Source organism: Panthera leo, chromosome C1, assembly GCF_018350215.1.
Source record: "Panthera leo isolate Ple1 chromosome C1, P.leo_Ple1_pat1.1, whole genome shotgun sequence".
NCBI lineage: Eukaryota > Metazoa > Chordata > Mammalia > Carnivora > Felidae > Panthera > Panthera leo.
Window position 1 is genome coordinate 137,946,499 of NC_056686.1, and position 13,133 is coordinate 137,959,631.

Genomic DNA, 13,133 nt, shown 5'->3' on the forward strand with positions numbered 1-13,133 from the left:
AAATGCTCTACCTCTGTGAAATACTTAATGTCCTCTAAGATTTCATGTAGCATGTCACCAAAATAGACTTTAAAAAGTGTCTTGCCAGGGACAGAAGGGGTTGTAGAGGGGTAGAATTTTCTCATTTGTGAAGGAGAAAACATTGGGCCTCTTTTCCTGTTGTTTTTTGGTGGAAATCTCTCCCTCATAATGTTATCAGAAATCTACTTATATTCGCTAAAATTAGAAGACAGCAGGTCTTTTCTTACAACCATTACTCCTTCCTGACTTTTTACCCCTATTAAAAACAGGGAGGTTGAGGTTTGGAAGCTTGCCAGGATTTCTTGGACTGTCCTAGAAAAGTAATCTTAAATACGGTCCCAAGTGCTCGTCATTTGAATCAGAAGTAAGGCGTTTGTAATTTGTTCTTTTCTTGGTTCCTGTTATTCTGTATATACTTTATGTATTCAGGAAAGTGAAGTTCTTTGATAGTTGATGATAAAATCAATGCGTTGTTCTGGGCCACCAACCAAATATACCAACTTGAAGTAATTTTCTTTTGGGAGAAGACATTATAACGGATGGCTTTTGTTATTTATCAATTTAGTAATCAACTGTAGGTTAGGTAGTTTCTTATTGAACAATGCCTTTGTAAACTATCTTCTGTATGTATGTATGTACGTATGTATGTATTTATTTAAAGAAAATTTTTTAAAATGTTTATTTCTGAGACAGAGAGACAGAGCATGAGTGGGGGAGGGGCAGAGAGAGAGAGGGAGACACAGAATCTGAAGCAAGCTCCAGGCTCTGAGCTGTCAAAACAGAGTCCGAACTGGGGCTTGAACCCACAAAACGAGAGATCATGACCTGAGCAGAAGTCAGACGCTCAACCGACTGAGCCACCAAGGCGCCCCAACTATCTTCTGTATTTAGAGAAGAGTTTAAGAAATGAGGTCCTCTAAAAGCTTTGCTAATTAAGAAATGCATCTTTTTATATGATTAAGTGAATAAAAAAATTAGAAATTGTAAGGACTTTAAAGAGGGCTGTTTGCCTCTTTCAAAAAGGAAATTCTACCATTACAAATTTGATGATCTCTTTGGGGATCTAAAACTTTATTTATGTAGGTGCTTTTTAAGGAAGAGGTTTGAGAAATTGAGAAATTTATGTTTTTCTTCAAATCTTGGTCTTTATTAACTATAGAGAACAAACTGATGATTACTAGAGGGGAGGTGTGTGGTAGATGGGTGAAACAGGTGATGGGATTAAGGAGGGCGCTTGTGATGAGCACTGGTTGATGTATGGAATTTTTAATCCCAAATGGTACACCTGAAACTAATTTAGCTCTGTGTTAACTATACTGGAATTAAATTTTAAAAAATAATATTAAAGAAAATCTTCGTCCTTACAAAGTAGATATATGTTTATTTTGGAACTATCTACATGGGAAAAATTAGTCACTTAATGAGTTAACAGTGTTCAAATATACTTTAGGTGGTTATCTTAGTGATTTGTCAGGAATTAATATGGAATTAACATTAGGAGTCCTTAAATAACCAGTGGTTAAATGTTGACTTACAAGTACTATTTATTTATTTATTTATTTAAAAGTTTATTTATTTATTTAGAGAGAGAACACAAGTGGGGGAGGGGCAGAGAGAAAGGGGGACAGAGAATCCTGAGCAGGCTCCTCACTGGCAGCACTGGGCCTGACATGGGGCTTGAACTCACGAAACCAAAACCGAGAGATCATGACCTGAGCCAAAACCAAGAGTCAGATGCTTGACTGACTGAGCCACCCAGGCACTTCAGTTTTTAAGTACTTTTACTCTCCTTTATCACACACACGTGCACATACTGTGTCTAGTGTTACACCATACAACGTTTAGATTTTTAGTTTATTCCATATTAGTTCTGTTTCTAGTTTATATTACTTGAGCTAGATGGATGGAATCTTGCAATATTTTGTCAGACTGATAGTACTAAGTACAGGGTATAATAGGTAAAGCAAAAAAAATTTTTTTTGGGAAGAATGCCAGAAAGTGTTTGTGTTTTCCTTTGGAAGTGACTGTTTGGTAGTATGGAAGTACTTGGTTTAAAAAAAAAAAAAAAAAGATAGGGCCTAAAATGTTTTTATTAGCATGTAGAAATTTTATTTGAAAATTTATTTCTCCTTCTTCATATTTCTGGTATGTTTATCAGAAGGCTTTTGGGACATTGTGGATTTCCTTTTCTTGGTAATGCTTAAAAACAGCACAGGGCAGCCAAATAGGGAAGGTGACTTGTCTTCTATGATGCGTACTAATATAGAAATGAAAGGATACCAGAAGACCTGTAATGTACTTACAGTTGCATAGAAAATATTATTAAATTGAGATTTGAAATAGGACAGAAATTACATAACATACAAAAGTAATAACAAGAATTTTAGGTTTTTTTCTTTTCTAATACTAGGAGTCTTGGTTATAAATATGAAAAAAGCTCTTGGTGATTTTTAAAATAAGGCTAGTTAAGTGATTCTATACCCATTGTTATTTAATGTCAGTTTGTTTTTAGTCTGCATTCTTTTCCTTTAATAGAATTATATGGCTAGTTAAAGCTACTCTATTAAGTATTGGTAATTTTCTTCAATTGCGGATTTTAAAGTGCCTGATATCACTTTGATGAACACTTTTGCAATGAGGTGTTTTTTTTTTCCAGTTTCTCTTTTTTTATTTTATTTTATTTTATTTTTTTCAGTTTCTCTTTTTTTTTAAGTTATTTATGAGAGAGAGCCCGTGCACGCATGAGCCCTCTGTGGAGGGGCAGTGGGAGGGAGAGAATCCCAAGCAGGCTCTGCACTGTCCACGTGGAGCCTGATGAGGGGCTTGGTCTCATGAACTGAATGAATGTTGAGATCATGACCTGCGCCAAAATCGAGAATTGGACGCTTAATTGAGTGAGCCACTCCTCAGATTCTCACTCTTGATTCTACTGGCTCCTCAAGGGTGATATTTCACATTTACTTTCATAGGAGCTGAAATGATCCATTTTTATAGTCTTTTTACATCAGACAAGAGTTTGATGATTTACTAAAAAGGTTGCATCTTCCAAAGTAAATAAGGTACTAAAAAACCTTAATGTACATAGTGTCTTTGTGGTGTAATTGAGACTCGTAGATTGTTTTTAGTAGGAACTATGTGTGTGTGTGTGTGTGTGTGTGTGTGTGTGTGTGTGACCTTAATCTATTTTAGGAGCTCTGTTCCGATTTTGAGAATTTACCTTTTATCTCTTACTATTCTAAATTTATGCCCAGTTTTGGCTTTTGTACAATTTCTAAAATAGCCCATTAATTCCGATGGAGTACTGGCCTCTGGCTGCAGTCACCGTCATCTCCCCTGCCCTCATAAGATGAACATCTAATATCAGAAATCTATTTTACAGTCTAGCTAATACTTGTATCTACTTGTATTTGTTTTGATGTAATGCATATTTCGAATGAGTGCCAGAGAACTGGGTAGAACTGTTTTAATCTTGCGTCCTGGGCATTTGTAGATATCCCACACATTTTGTGGCTGTAGGCAAAAACACTTTTCTGTTGTGCCTCATCTTTGAAGATATCTTACTTATCCTGAAAATATGGATCTTTTATGACAGTAAGAATAAATATCAGGAAGAGAGTTAGCAACTAAGAGAAACAAAGGGTAGATAGTATGGAAGATTTTTTTTTTTTTTTTTTTTTTTGGTCAGATGATGAAACATAAACATTTGGAAACAGCCAACCATCTAAACCCAAGTCACTTTTATAAATCAAATCGCTTTTATCTCTTACTTTCTTACACTCAGAGGGACCAAGTAAGGGACTATGGAAAGCAAAAATTTGATATCTGTATTCTAATTTGCCAGTCCTTTTGATACTTGGGGCTGTCTAGTCAACAAGTGATATTGTAGACCCTTGGTTTTTATTGGGTAGTTAGTATGACTTACTGGGTTTCTTTCCATTACAACACTGTTTGCTTATTGTATTCAGATTAATCTTAAAATATCACTTCAATTCTTTCTCTTAACTTCTGATGTCTTGCAAACCTGCCTTGATTATACCAGATACTAAACAATATGGAATGCTCATGTCTATTGACAGCAGTTTTGTCAAACGCTCTGATTATCCACATACTCATGTTTATCTTCTCTGCCTCTGTTTACCATAGTTTTGCCTCTCCTTAGTAGTTTGCTTTAGTCGCACTTCCTCCATAAAGCCTTTCTTTTTTTCTTTTCTGTGTGAATCGATTGATTTTGTGTACATTTATGGAGTTGCTGTACTGTGCCAGGCACTGGTGATACAGAAGTGGTGACAGGGCTTGTTCTAGAAGCTCAAAGTCTAATGGAGGTCCTATGTTATCATCTCTAATTTCTCTGGCATATATCTGGAGCCCTTATCTTGGTGTGTTAATTTACAGTGCAAGCATATGGTCAATATGCAGTAAATGCTCACTATAAAGCATAATTTTCTCTAAAAGATTATTCCTCAGAAAAAGTGTAATTTTGTATTTGAATTCAAATACAAAGTTGAATACAAATACAAATACAAAGTTGAATACAAATACAAAGCTTTTCATATTTTGAGGCTCTCTCAATTTTATTTCCTTTGGAGAAGGCAGACAAATTCGAAATGATGCCAGTTAGTGCTATATTAAGTGTTTATGTCAGTTTCCTAAGGAGAGACGTAGAAGGGGATAAAGAATTAAAAAAAAAAATAAGTTATTCTTGATGGGGTGGTGGTTTTGGGTAGTTTACTATCATTTGTTGTAAACTGTTTACAAAGACTGTGAAGAAACTTTAAAAACTCATTTTTAAAAATAATATCGTAAGTAGTTACTTTATGAAGATCACAAAGTATACCTATAGAACACTGGAAAAAATCTTAGTATTATGTGAATGGATATTATTGGCTTGGAAAAACATTTCCAGTGACAATATTCTATATGACTTTAACACATATTCCTTCCCAAGCAAGTTAAAGTGAAGATGATTCATATTTTTATGCTTTTTGATGACTCACAAAGTATTGAGAGGACCCTTGTTAAGAGATGCATGTGAAGTTAGAACCAAATTTTTTTGTAAAATTTTTGTGCTTTATGATTTTAAAACATTTGTAAAACTAAATTAATTAAAATAAGTATATGTTGAACTGTTTCATATAAATATACAAAAGTGTGTATATTTCAAGTTGGTCAGAATTTTAAAAATCTCCTACTGGTGGAAATTGGGGAATCCTTCAAACTGAGGGTTGTATGATATTCATTCAAGTTGTATTTGGTGGGGTTTTTTTAATTCAGTTGTTACACTGCTTTTTTTTTACATTTTATCATTCATTAAATACTGTTTGTGTTTTTAGGGCAAGTAAGATGGATAGTTTTAGACTCATTGGCATTTGGGTGTAGAAAAGAATGTATAAAGAGACAACTGATTAAAAACAATAAATAAATGTAAAATAATACATTTTATGTTGGATTGCAAGTGGTGTGAATTTTGGGGGAAGGAGGAGTCCTGATTAAAAGATTTATAGGATTTTGTTACATCTGCCTTGAGAAAACATGAAAATTGTCTCATGTGAGATTTAGCCTGGGAGTCTTTTTGCAAGAGCTGGGCTTTCAGGAACTATTAAAATGATAGATAACAAAGGGGAGGGCATTTAAGAAATATTTGCTTGAACTATGACCCATTGCTCCAGTGCTATTAAAAAAAAATTTTTTTTAAGTTTGTTTATTTTGAGAGAGAGAGAGAGAGTGAACTAGCGAGCAGAGTAGGGACAGAGAGAGGGGAAGAGAGAGAGAGTCCCAGGCATGCTCCCCACCGTAGGCGCAGAGCCTGATGCAGGGCTCAAACTCAGGAACCATGAGATCATGATCTTTACCTGAGCCAAAAAAAAGAGTTGGTCGCTTAACCAGCTGAGCCACCCAGGTGCCCTGCTCCAGTGCTGTTTATTGAAAAAGCTATCTCTCATCTACAGAATTGCTTTTGCTTATTTGTCCAAAATTAATCAGGCGTATTTGTGTAGATCTCTTTCTGGGTTTTCTGTTTCATTAATCTTTGTACCTGTCCCTCCTCCATTACCACATGGTCATGCTTATTGCAGCTTTATGGTAATCTTTAATATCAGTAAGCATGATTTCTCCCACTTTATTCTTCTTTTTCAAAAATGTTTAGAATAAGCTCATTTATGTCGACAAAAATATTTGATGAGATTTTGGTATGAATTGAATTACTTATCAAATCCAATACATCAGTTTAGGGAGAATGGACATCTTTATTATGGTATGTCTCTCCGAGTATTCAAATCTTTTTTTTATTTCTTTCATCAATATTTTATAATTTTCTTCATACAAATTTTACACATTTTGTCAGATTATATTGTAAGTATTTTATTATCTAAGGAACAGTTATAACTGGTATTGTATTTTTAATTTTAGTTCTATTGTTCAGTTCATTGTTAGTATATAGAAATGCAGTTAATTTTTGTGTATTGATCTTGTATACTATGACCTTACTGAACTCACTTATTAGTTCTAACATTTTTTTGTTTGAAGATTCCTTGGGATTCTCTACCAAGACAGTCATGTCATCTGCATATAGAAAGTTATATATATTTTTCCAATTGGTATGCCTTTAATTCCTTTTTCTTGTCTTGTTAAAATAGCTAGAATTTTCAGTACATTGTTATGAGTAGTGGGAGTAGACATCATTACCTTGTTTCTGATCTTAGAGGGGAAACATTCAGTCTTTTGCCATTAAATATGATGTTATTAGCTATTGGTGTTTTTGTAGGTGCTCCTTGTGACTTTGAGGAAGTTCCCCTCTATTCCTGGTGTACTGATAGATTGTATGATTTTTGTGCTTTAGCCTTTTGATCTGGAAGATTGCATTGACTGATTTTTGAATATTGAACCAACCTTACATAAATCCTACTTGGTATGTGTTATTATTATTTTTTAAATACATTTTTGGAATGTGCTAAAGTTTTGCTGAGGACTCTAACATCTAAGTTAGTGAAAGATACTGGTCTATATTTCTCTTTTTTTTGTGCTGTCTTTGTTTATTTTGTTTTATCAGGGTAATACTGGGCCTCATAAAATAAGTTGGTGAAGTAGTCCCTCCTTTTCTGTTTCTGGAAGAGATTATATAGTTATTCTAGGTGAAAAATTTGCTTTTTCCTCATATGACGAGTATTTTAGATTCATATATGACCTTTCTAGGGCTATTTTTTGATCAAATGTTCCACCAAGATTCAGATCCAGTGTTGGTTTTTTTTGTTTTTTTTTTTTTTTAATGGTAGGAAAAATGGAAGTCAGGAAGTCAGTACTACTGGTCATTAATGCATAAGTAGTACTTTGGAAATAGAAGTATTATCTAAATTCTGGTACTAGGTTCTGTGATTAGACTTACTGATTTATTACAGCTAGGCTGAATGTGATTTATGAAACTATGGAATTAACCATAATAATTATGAAATTTTTATGGAAATCCATCAGCTGTGGCAGCAAGGTAGTAAAAGTTTTGTTAATTTAACTCAAGGTCACAGTTTGTGAACAAAATCCCAAATTCATGTCACAGTCTTTTAAGCCAGTGGTGCTTAACTAGGGAGGAACATTAGATCATCAGTGGGTCTTTGTCAAAAAGAAAAAGAAAAGACACACACACACACACACACACACACACACACACACACACACACTTTCTCTGTGTAAATACCCCTCCTGTTGTATGCTTTTCAGTTACTTGTTCCCAGGGCTACAAATGGCACTGAAGCATGAATTTGAGAAAATGTAGGGGATTCTGTTATACATAATTAATTTGTTAAGAACCACCATACTAAATGATGCACACATACATTTTATGTCTATTTCTTTTGAAAATAGTATGAACTATTTCGAATTACTTTGATAGAATAAATTTATGGGTAGAAATTTTAAGTTTTGGAAAATTTTAAATTAGAAGTTGCTAATTGTTGAAGTTGTTAAAAATTAGTACATATAAGCAACTTTTGCCATCTTTTTTTTTTTTTTAATGTTTATTTTTGAGATAGAGGCGGAGTGCAGGTGGGGGAGGGGCAGAGAGAGAGGGAGACACAGAATCTGAAACAGGCTCCAGGCTCTGAGCTGTCAGCACAGAGTCCGATGTGGGGCTCGAACCCACAGACTGTGAGATCATGTCCTGAGCCGAAGTTGGATGCTCAACCGACTGAGCCACCCAGGCGCCCCTGCCATGTTTTTTTATAACTACACCTTTAAAGTCACAATGTGAGCTTATGAACATAAAAATATATGTGATGTGATTTTATTTGTATAATTATCATGTTACTATATTTAGTATTCAGCTAGAGATATGATGGGATAGAGACTGATTACAGGATCAGCTTGAGCTAGTGGGTGGGTGATGAAATTGTCACAATTTTCCATATAAGCAGTCTTCTTTCTGTCTCTGGAAAATAACAAATGGTAGTCTAAATCAAAAAACCATCTAGAAATCTTGTTTGCCTTTAAAAATTAAGTGGTAGAGTTTTCTTTTTTTAATTGAAGAAATGGTCATTTATCTTTTCTTTATTTTTTTTTAATTTTTTTGTTTATTTATTTGTGTGTGAGAGAGAGAAAGACAGATTGTGAGCGAGGGAGGGACAGAGAGAGAGGGAGACACAGAATGAAGCAGGCTCCAGGCTCTGAGCTGTCAGCACAGATCCTGACATGGGGCTCAAACTCATGAACCGTGAGATCATTATCTGAGCCGAAGTTGGATGCTCAACCGACTGAGCCACCCAGGTGTCCCTGTTTATCTTTTCTTTAGACCAGAGATGGCAAATAAAAGACTAATTTTGCTCCCCCTCCTTCCATGCTAATTTCAAGACCCTTTTACTTAAAAATCTTTCTCAATATACTACTCCACTCAGCTACTATTAATTGATTGGAATTGACACCAAAGATGAAACCTATTTGACATTTCTGCTCTAGGCAATATTTTGTTTTATTTTTGTCAGTTTTGTTTAAGTGGTGTTCTTGTGCTTCAATGGTGTCTTCCTTGGAAATTAAAAATAATGCTCTTAAAAATAGTTTTTAAAATTTATTTTCTTTTTTTGTTTGTTTATTTATTTTGAGAGAGAGCGATGGAGAGCATGCATGAGCAAAGGAGGAGGTCAGAGAAGGAGAGAGAGAATCCGGAGCAGGCTCCGTACTGTCAGTGCACCACTGCAGAGACCATTGTGGGACTCGAACTCATGAACTGTGAGGTTATGACCTGATCAGGTCTGATTAAGAGTCACTCAACTAACTGAGTCATGCAGGCGCCCAGATTTTTACATTTTTAAATGGTTGAAAAAAGACATGGAAAAATATGAAATTTTGCTTTTAGCATCTATAAAGTTCATTTACTGTCCTTTGGATGCTTTTGTGCTGTAATGGCAGAATGGAGTAGTTGTGACAGAGACTATGTGGTCTGCAGAGCCAAAAATATTTACTCTTTGACCCTTTACAGAAAAAGTTTTCCTTCCCTTGTTTTGAGATAATAATGTGACAGTGAATAGATTGATTTTGGGTTATTTAGTAAAGGACAAAACTTATTTTGCTGGTATTTTCAACAAGTTTCTGAAAAGGAATAACTTAGGAAATAGCTGCTATTTTATACAGGTAAATAGAAATAACCCTTCTTTTTCTTTTTTTCTTTTTTTCATTTGTTTTTATAGAATACAAAGAACATAGAGTTACCAGTCTTACAGTCTGTGAGCTCATGCTATTATGTCTTATGTAGTTGAGAGGAAGTCCATAGCACTGATACTGCCACAGATTTTAGCAGCTTATAATTACACCTGTGTAGTAGGACATTGCAGAACAGCAGCAGTTCTTACACTCTTTGGTCTGAACTTCTTTAAGACTTTAAAAAATGTAGAGTCCCAAAGAGGTGTTTTGTTTTGTTTTTTTTTTTTTTTTACTATTTTTTAATGTCTTATTTATTTTTGAGAGAGAGAGAGAGAGAAAGAGAGAATACAAATGGGGGAGGGTCAGAGAGCGAGGGGGGCAGAAACTGAAGCAGGTTCCAGGCTTTGAGCTGTCAGCACAGAGCCCAGTGTGGGGCTCAAACTTGTGAACCATGAGATCATGACCTGAGCCACCCAGGTGCCCCTGTAAAGAGTTTTTTTTTTTGTAAATACAGGTTATATCTATCATCCTTGTCACATTAGAAAATGACAAAATTTTAATATATTTATTTAAAAGTAACAATAATAAATCCATTGTATGTTCACAAAAGAACATCTTTATGGAAAATATTTTGTAAAAAAAATTAGTAAAATTTTTGCAAATCTCTTTAATGATTGTTTTAGTAGAAGACAACTGAATTCTTGTACCTCTCCATACACTCTGCTGTGATATATATGTTCTTTTGATATGAAGCCAATCTGGCCATACATAGATACATAGTTAGAAAAATGAGTATTTTAATAGCTTTTTTAGATAATTGTGGATGTTTCTCTTTGATACTATACCAAAACTCAGCATGTGGTAGTGATTTTGCTTTTTTTTTTTAAGTTAGGTTTACTGAAGTTTAATTTACAAAGAATAAAATGTGTGTGGGGGTTTTTTTTGTTTTGTTTTTGGTATATAATTCTGTGAGTTTTCATTAACCCACAAGTCATATAACCATCACCATAGTCGTTATGTAGAATATTTCAGTCACTCTGAAAAGTTTCCTCATGCCCTTTTATAATCAGTCCTCTCCCATCATTCCCAGCTTCTGGCAGCGTCTGATCAGATTTTTGTCTCCATATTTTTGCCTTTTCCAGAACATTGTATAAATGGAATCACATAAAATATAGCGTAATGTATTTGCGATTCATTCATGTTGTTACAGCTATCACTAGTTCATTTCTTTTTGTTGTATGGATGTTTGTTTATCCATTTACCAGTACTGGATATTGAGTTGTTTCCAGTTTTGGGGGGTTGTAAATAAAGCCACTAAGCATTCATGTACATATTTTTACATGAACGTATCTTTTCATTTCTTAGATAAATAGCTAGGCATGCTATTGCTGGGTAGCATGGTAGGTGTATGTTTAACTATAAGAAGCTGTCAAACTGGCTTTCCAAAGTGGGTAGACCATTTTGCATTCCTACCACCAATATGTGAAAGTCCTAGTTGCTCTACATATTTACCAACTTTGAGATGGTTTTGTTTTAGCCATTCTAATCAATATTAGAATTAGTTTCAGTTTGTATTTCTCTAATAATTAATGATATTGAGAATCTTTTCCCTTCATATCTGTTCAGCAAAGCATGTTTTTGAATCTTTTGCCCATTTTTTTTTTAAGGAATTTGGTGGTTTAAAAAATTATTATTGAGTTGTTAGAAGTTTTTCTGTATTCTGAATTCTGAATATCAGCCCTTTTATTTAGATATATAATTTGCAAGTATTTTCTCCTAGTCTGTGAATTTTGCTTTCTTTAACTTTTGAAGAAAAGTTTTAGTTTTAATGAAGTGCAACTTATCAGTTCTTTTGTGTTCATGTCTTTTGTGTTCTAAGAAATCTTTCATAATTTAGGGTCACAAAGATTTTTCATGTTTTTTTCTACAGGTTTTATATTTTTAGGTTTTATTTTATGTCTTTGATATGTTTAGAGATCATTTTTGTAAACAGTGTGAGATGTGAATTGAAGTTTTTGTTTTTTCATAAGATGTCCAGTTCCAGCATCAGTTGTTTAAAATACCGTGTTTTCTCTATTGAAATGTGTTGGCACCTTTGCTGTGTGTCAGTTGAACATTATGTGTGGGTCTATTTCTGGATTCTCTGTTCTATCCCATTGAAGCATGTGTCTGTCTTTTCACTAAGACCACACTGTCTTGATTGCTGAAGCTTTATAATGAATTTTAAAAACAGGTGGTATGAATTTTCCTTTGTAAATCTTTTTAGAATTATTTTGGGTATTCCATTTACCTTGTTTTTCCATATAAGACAAGAGAGAGTTTTTTAAAAGTTAGTTTTACAGTGCAGAATTTGAAACATTAATCCTCTGTAACATTAAAATCTATGGGACTGTCTTGAACATTGAATGAATTTTTTAAACCCGTGAATACTTTTATAACATCACACGTAACTCATTTAGAAAATATTGGTTTCTTGAATTATATACATCTACTAATTACTGGCACATTTCATTATTTAATATTTAAAAGTTAAATTTGTTATCACCACTGATTTTTTTCAGAGAATCAAGTGTTGGGAAAGTGTCAGGCTGATGGTGGCAATACAGATTTTCCAAATTTCTTCCCTTGCTTGAAAATTCAGATTTTATAATTGGCAATGCATACTGTCAGTTGTTTTTCTTGAAGTAATAGGCTTACTTGGTTCATTTTTGAGAACAGGTCTGTCAGATATCGACGTCTGAATAACTATAGTTGGTGTAGTTCCCAACTCAGTCATGCAAAGGCTTTTTCTCGAGGCAACCATTGTACTTCAGTAAGCAGCACAGGTACTTTTGCCTAGTCCCCATTTTGTCACACAGAATATTGAAAAGAAGTCTACCTAGGGTCAAGATACACTTAGATTAACAATTTTACTGCTTTTTATCAAGGACATTCTTAAAAGTGAGACTGGCCTTTTCCAGAGAAATGTTGCGATAAATGTGGTCACTTTGTATTATTATGTTTATTATACTTCAAGTACAGAGATTGACTTGGAAACCTAAACTTAGTGTTACAACACTAGGAAGACAGTAAGTTACTGACATTTTAGGAACATTTGAGGTTGGTATACTGTGAGACAGTTTCTTATTTTAAGAGCTAATACAGTTATATTAAGTTGTTGTTTTATTATCTTATAGGTGCTATACTTGGTAGATCAGAAACTCAGGAGTGTATTTTCTATAACGCTAATTGGGAAAGAGATAGAACCAATCGAACTGGTGTTGAACCCTGTTATGGTGACAAAGATAAAAGGCGACATTGTTTTGCTACCTGGAAGAATATTTCTGGTTCCATTGAAATAGTGAAGCAAGGTTGTTGGCTGGATGATATCAACTGTTATGACAGGTAAGGAAACATTTTATTTTTTTTATGAGAATGTTGAATAATCCTCTCTATTCCCTTTTTAAAGGGGAAAGATCAGTGCGTGGATTTTCACTTAAAGGTTTCTTTTTTAA

At 34.0% G+C, this 13,133-nt stretch overlaps 1 protein-coding gene across 1 annotated transcript in view; it reads left to right on the top strand.

The window, feature by feature from the left end:
• Nucleotides 1–13,133, top strand: part of ACVR2A (activin A receptor type 2A) — an 80,986-nt gene that overhangs the window by 35,381 nt on the left and 32,472 nt on the right. The window contains exon 2 of the mRNA XM_042948723.1: nucleotides 12,816–13,023. Within this exon, the coding sequence (XP_042804657.1) occupies nucleotides 12,816–13,023 (208 nt within the window). The remainder of the gene's footprint in view (nucleotides 1–12,815; nucleotides 13,024–13,133) is intronic.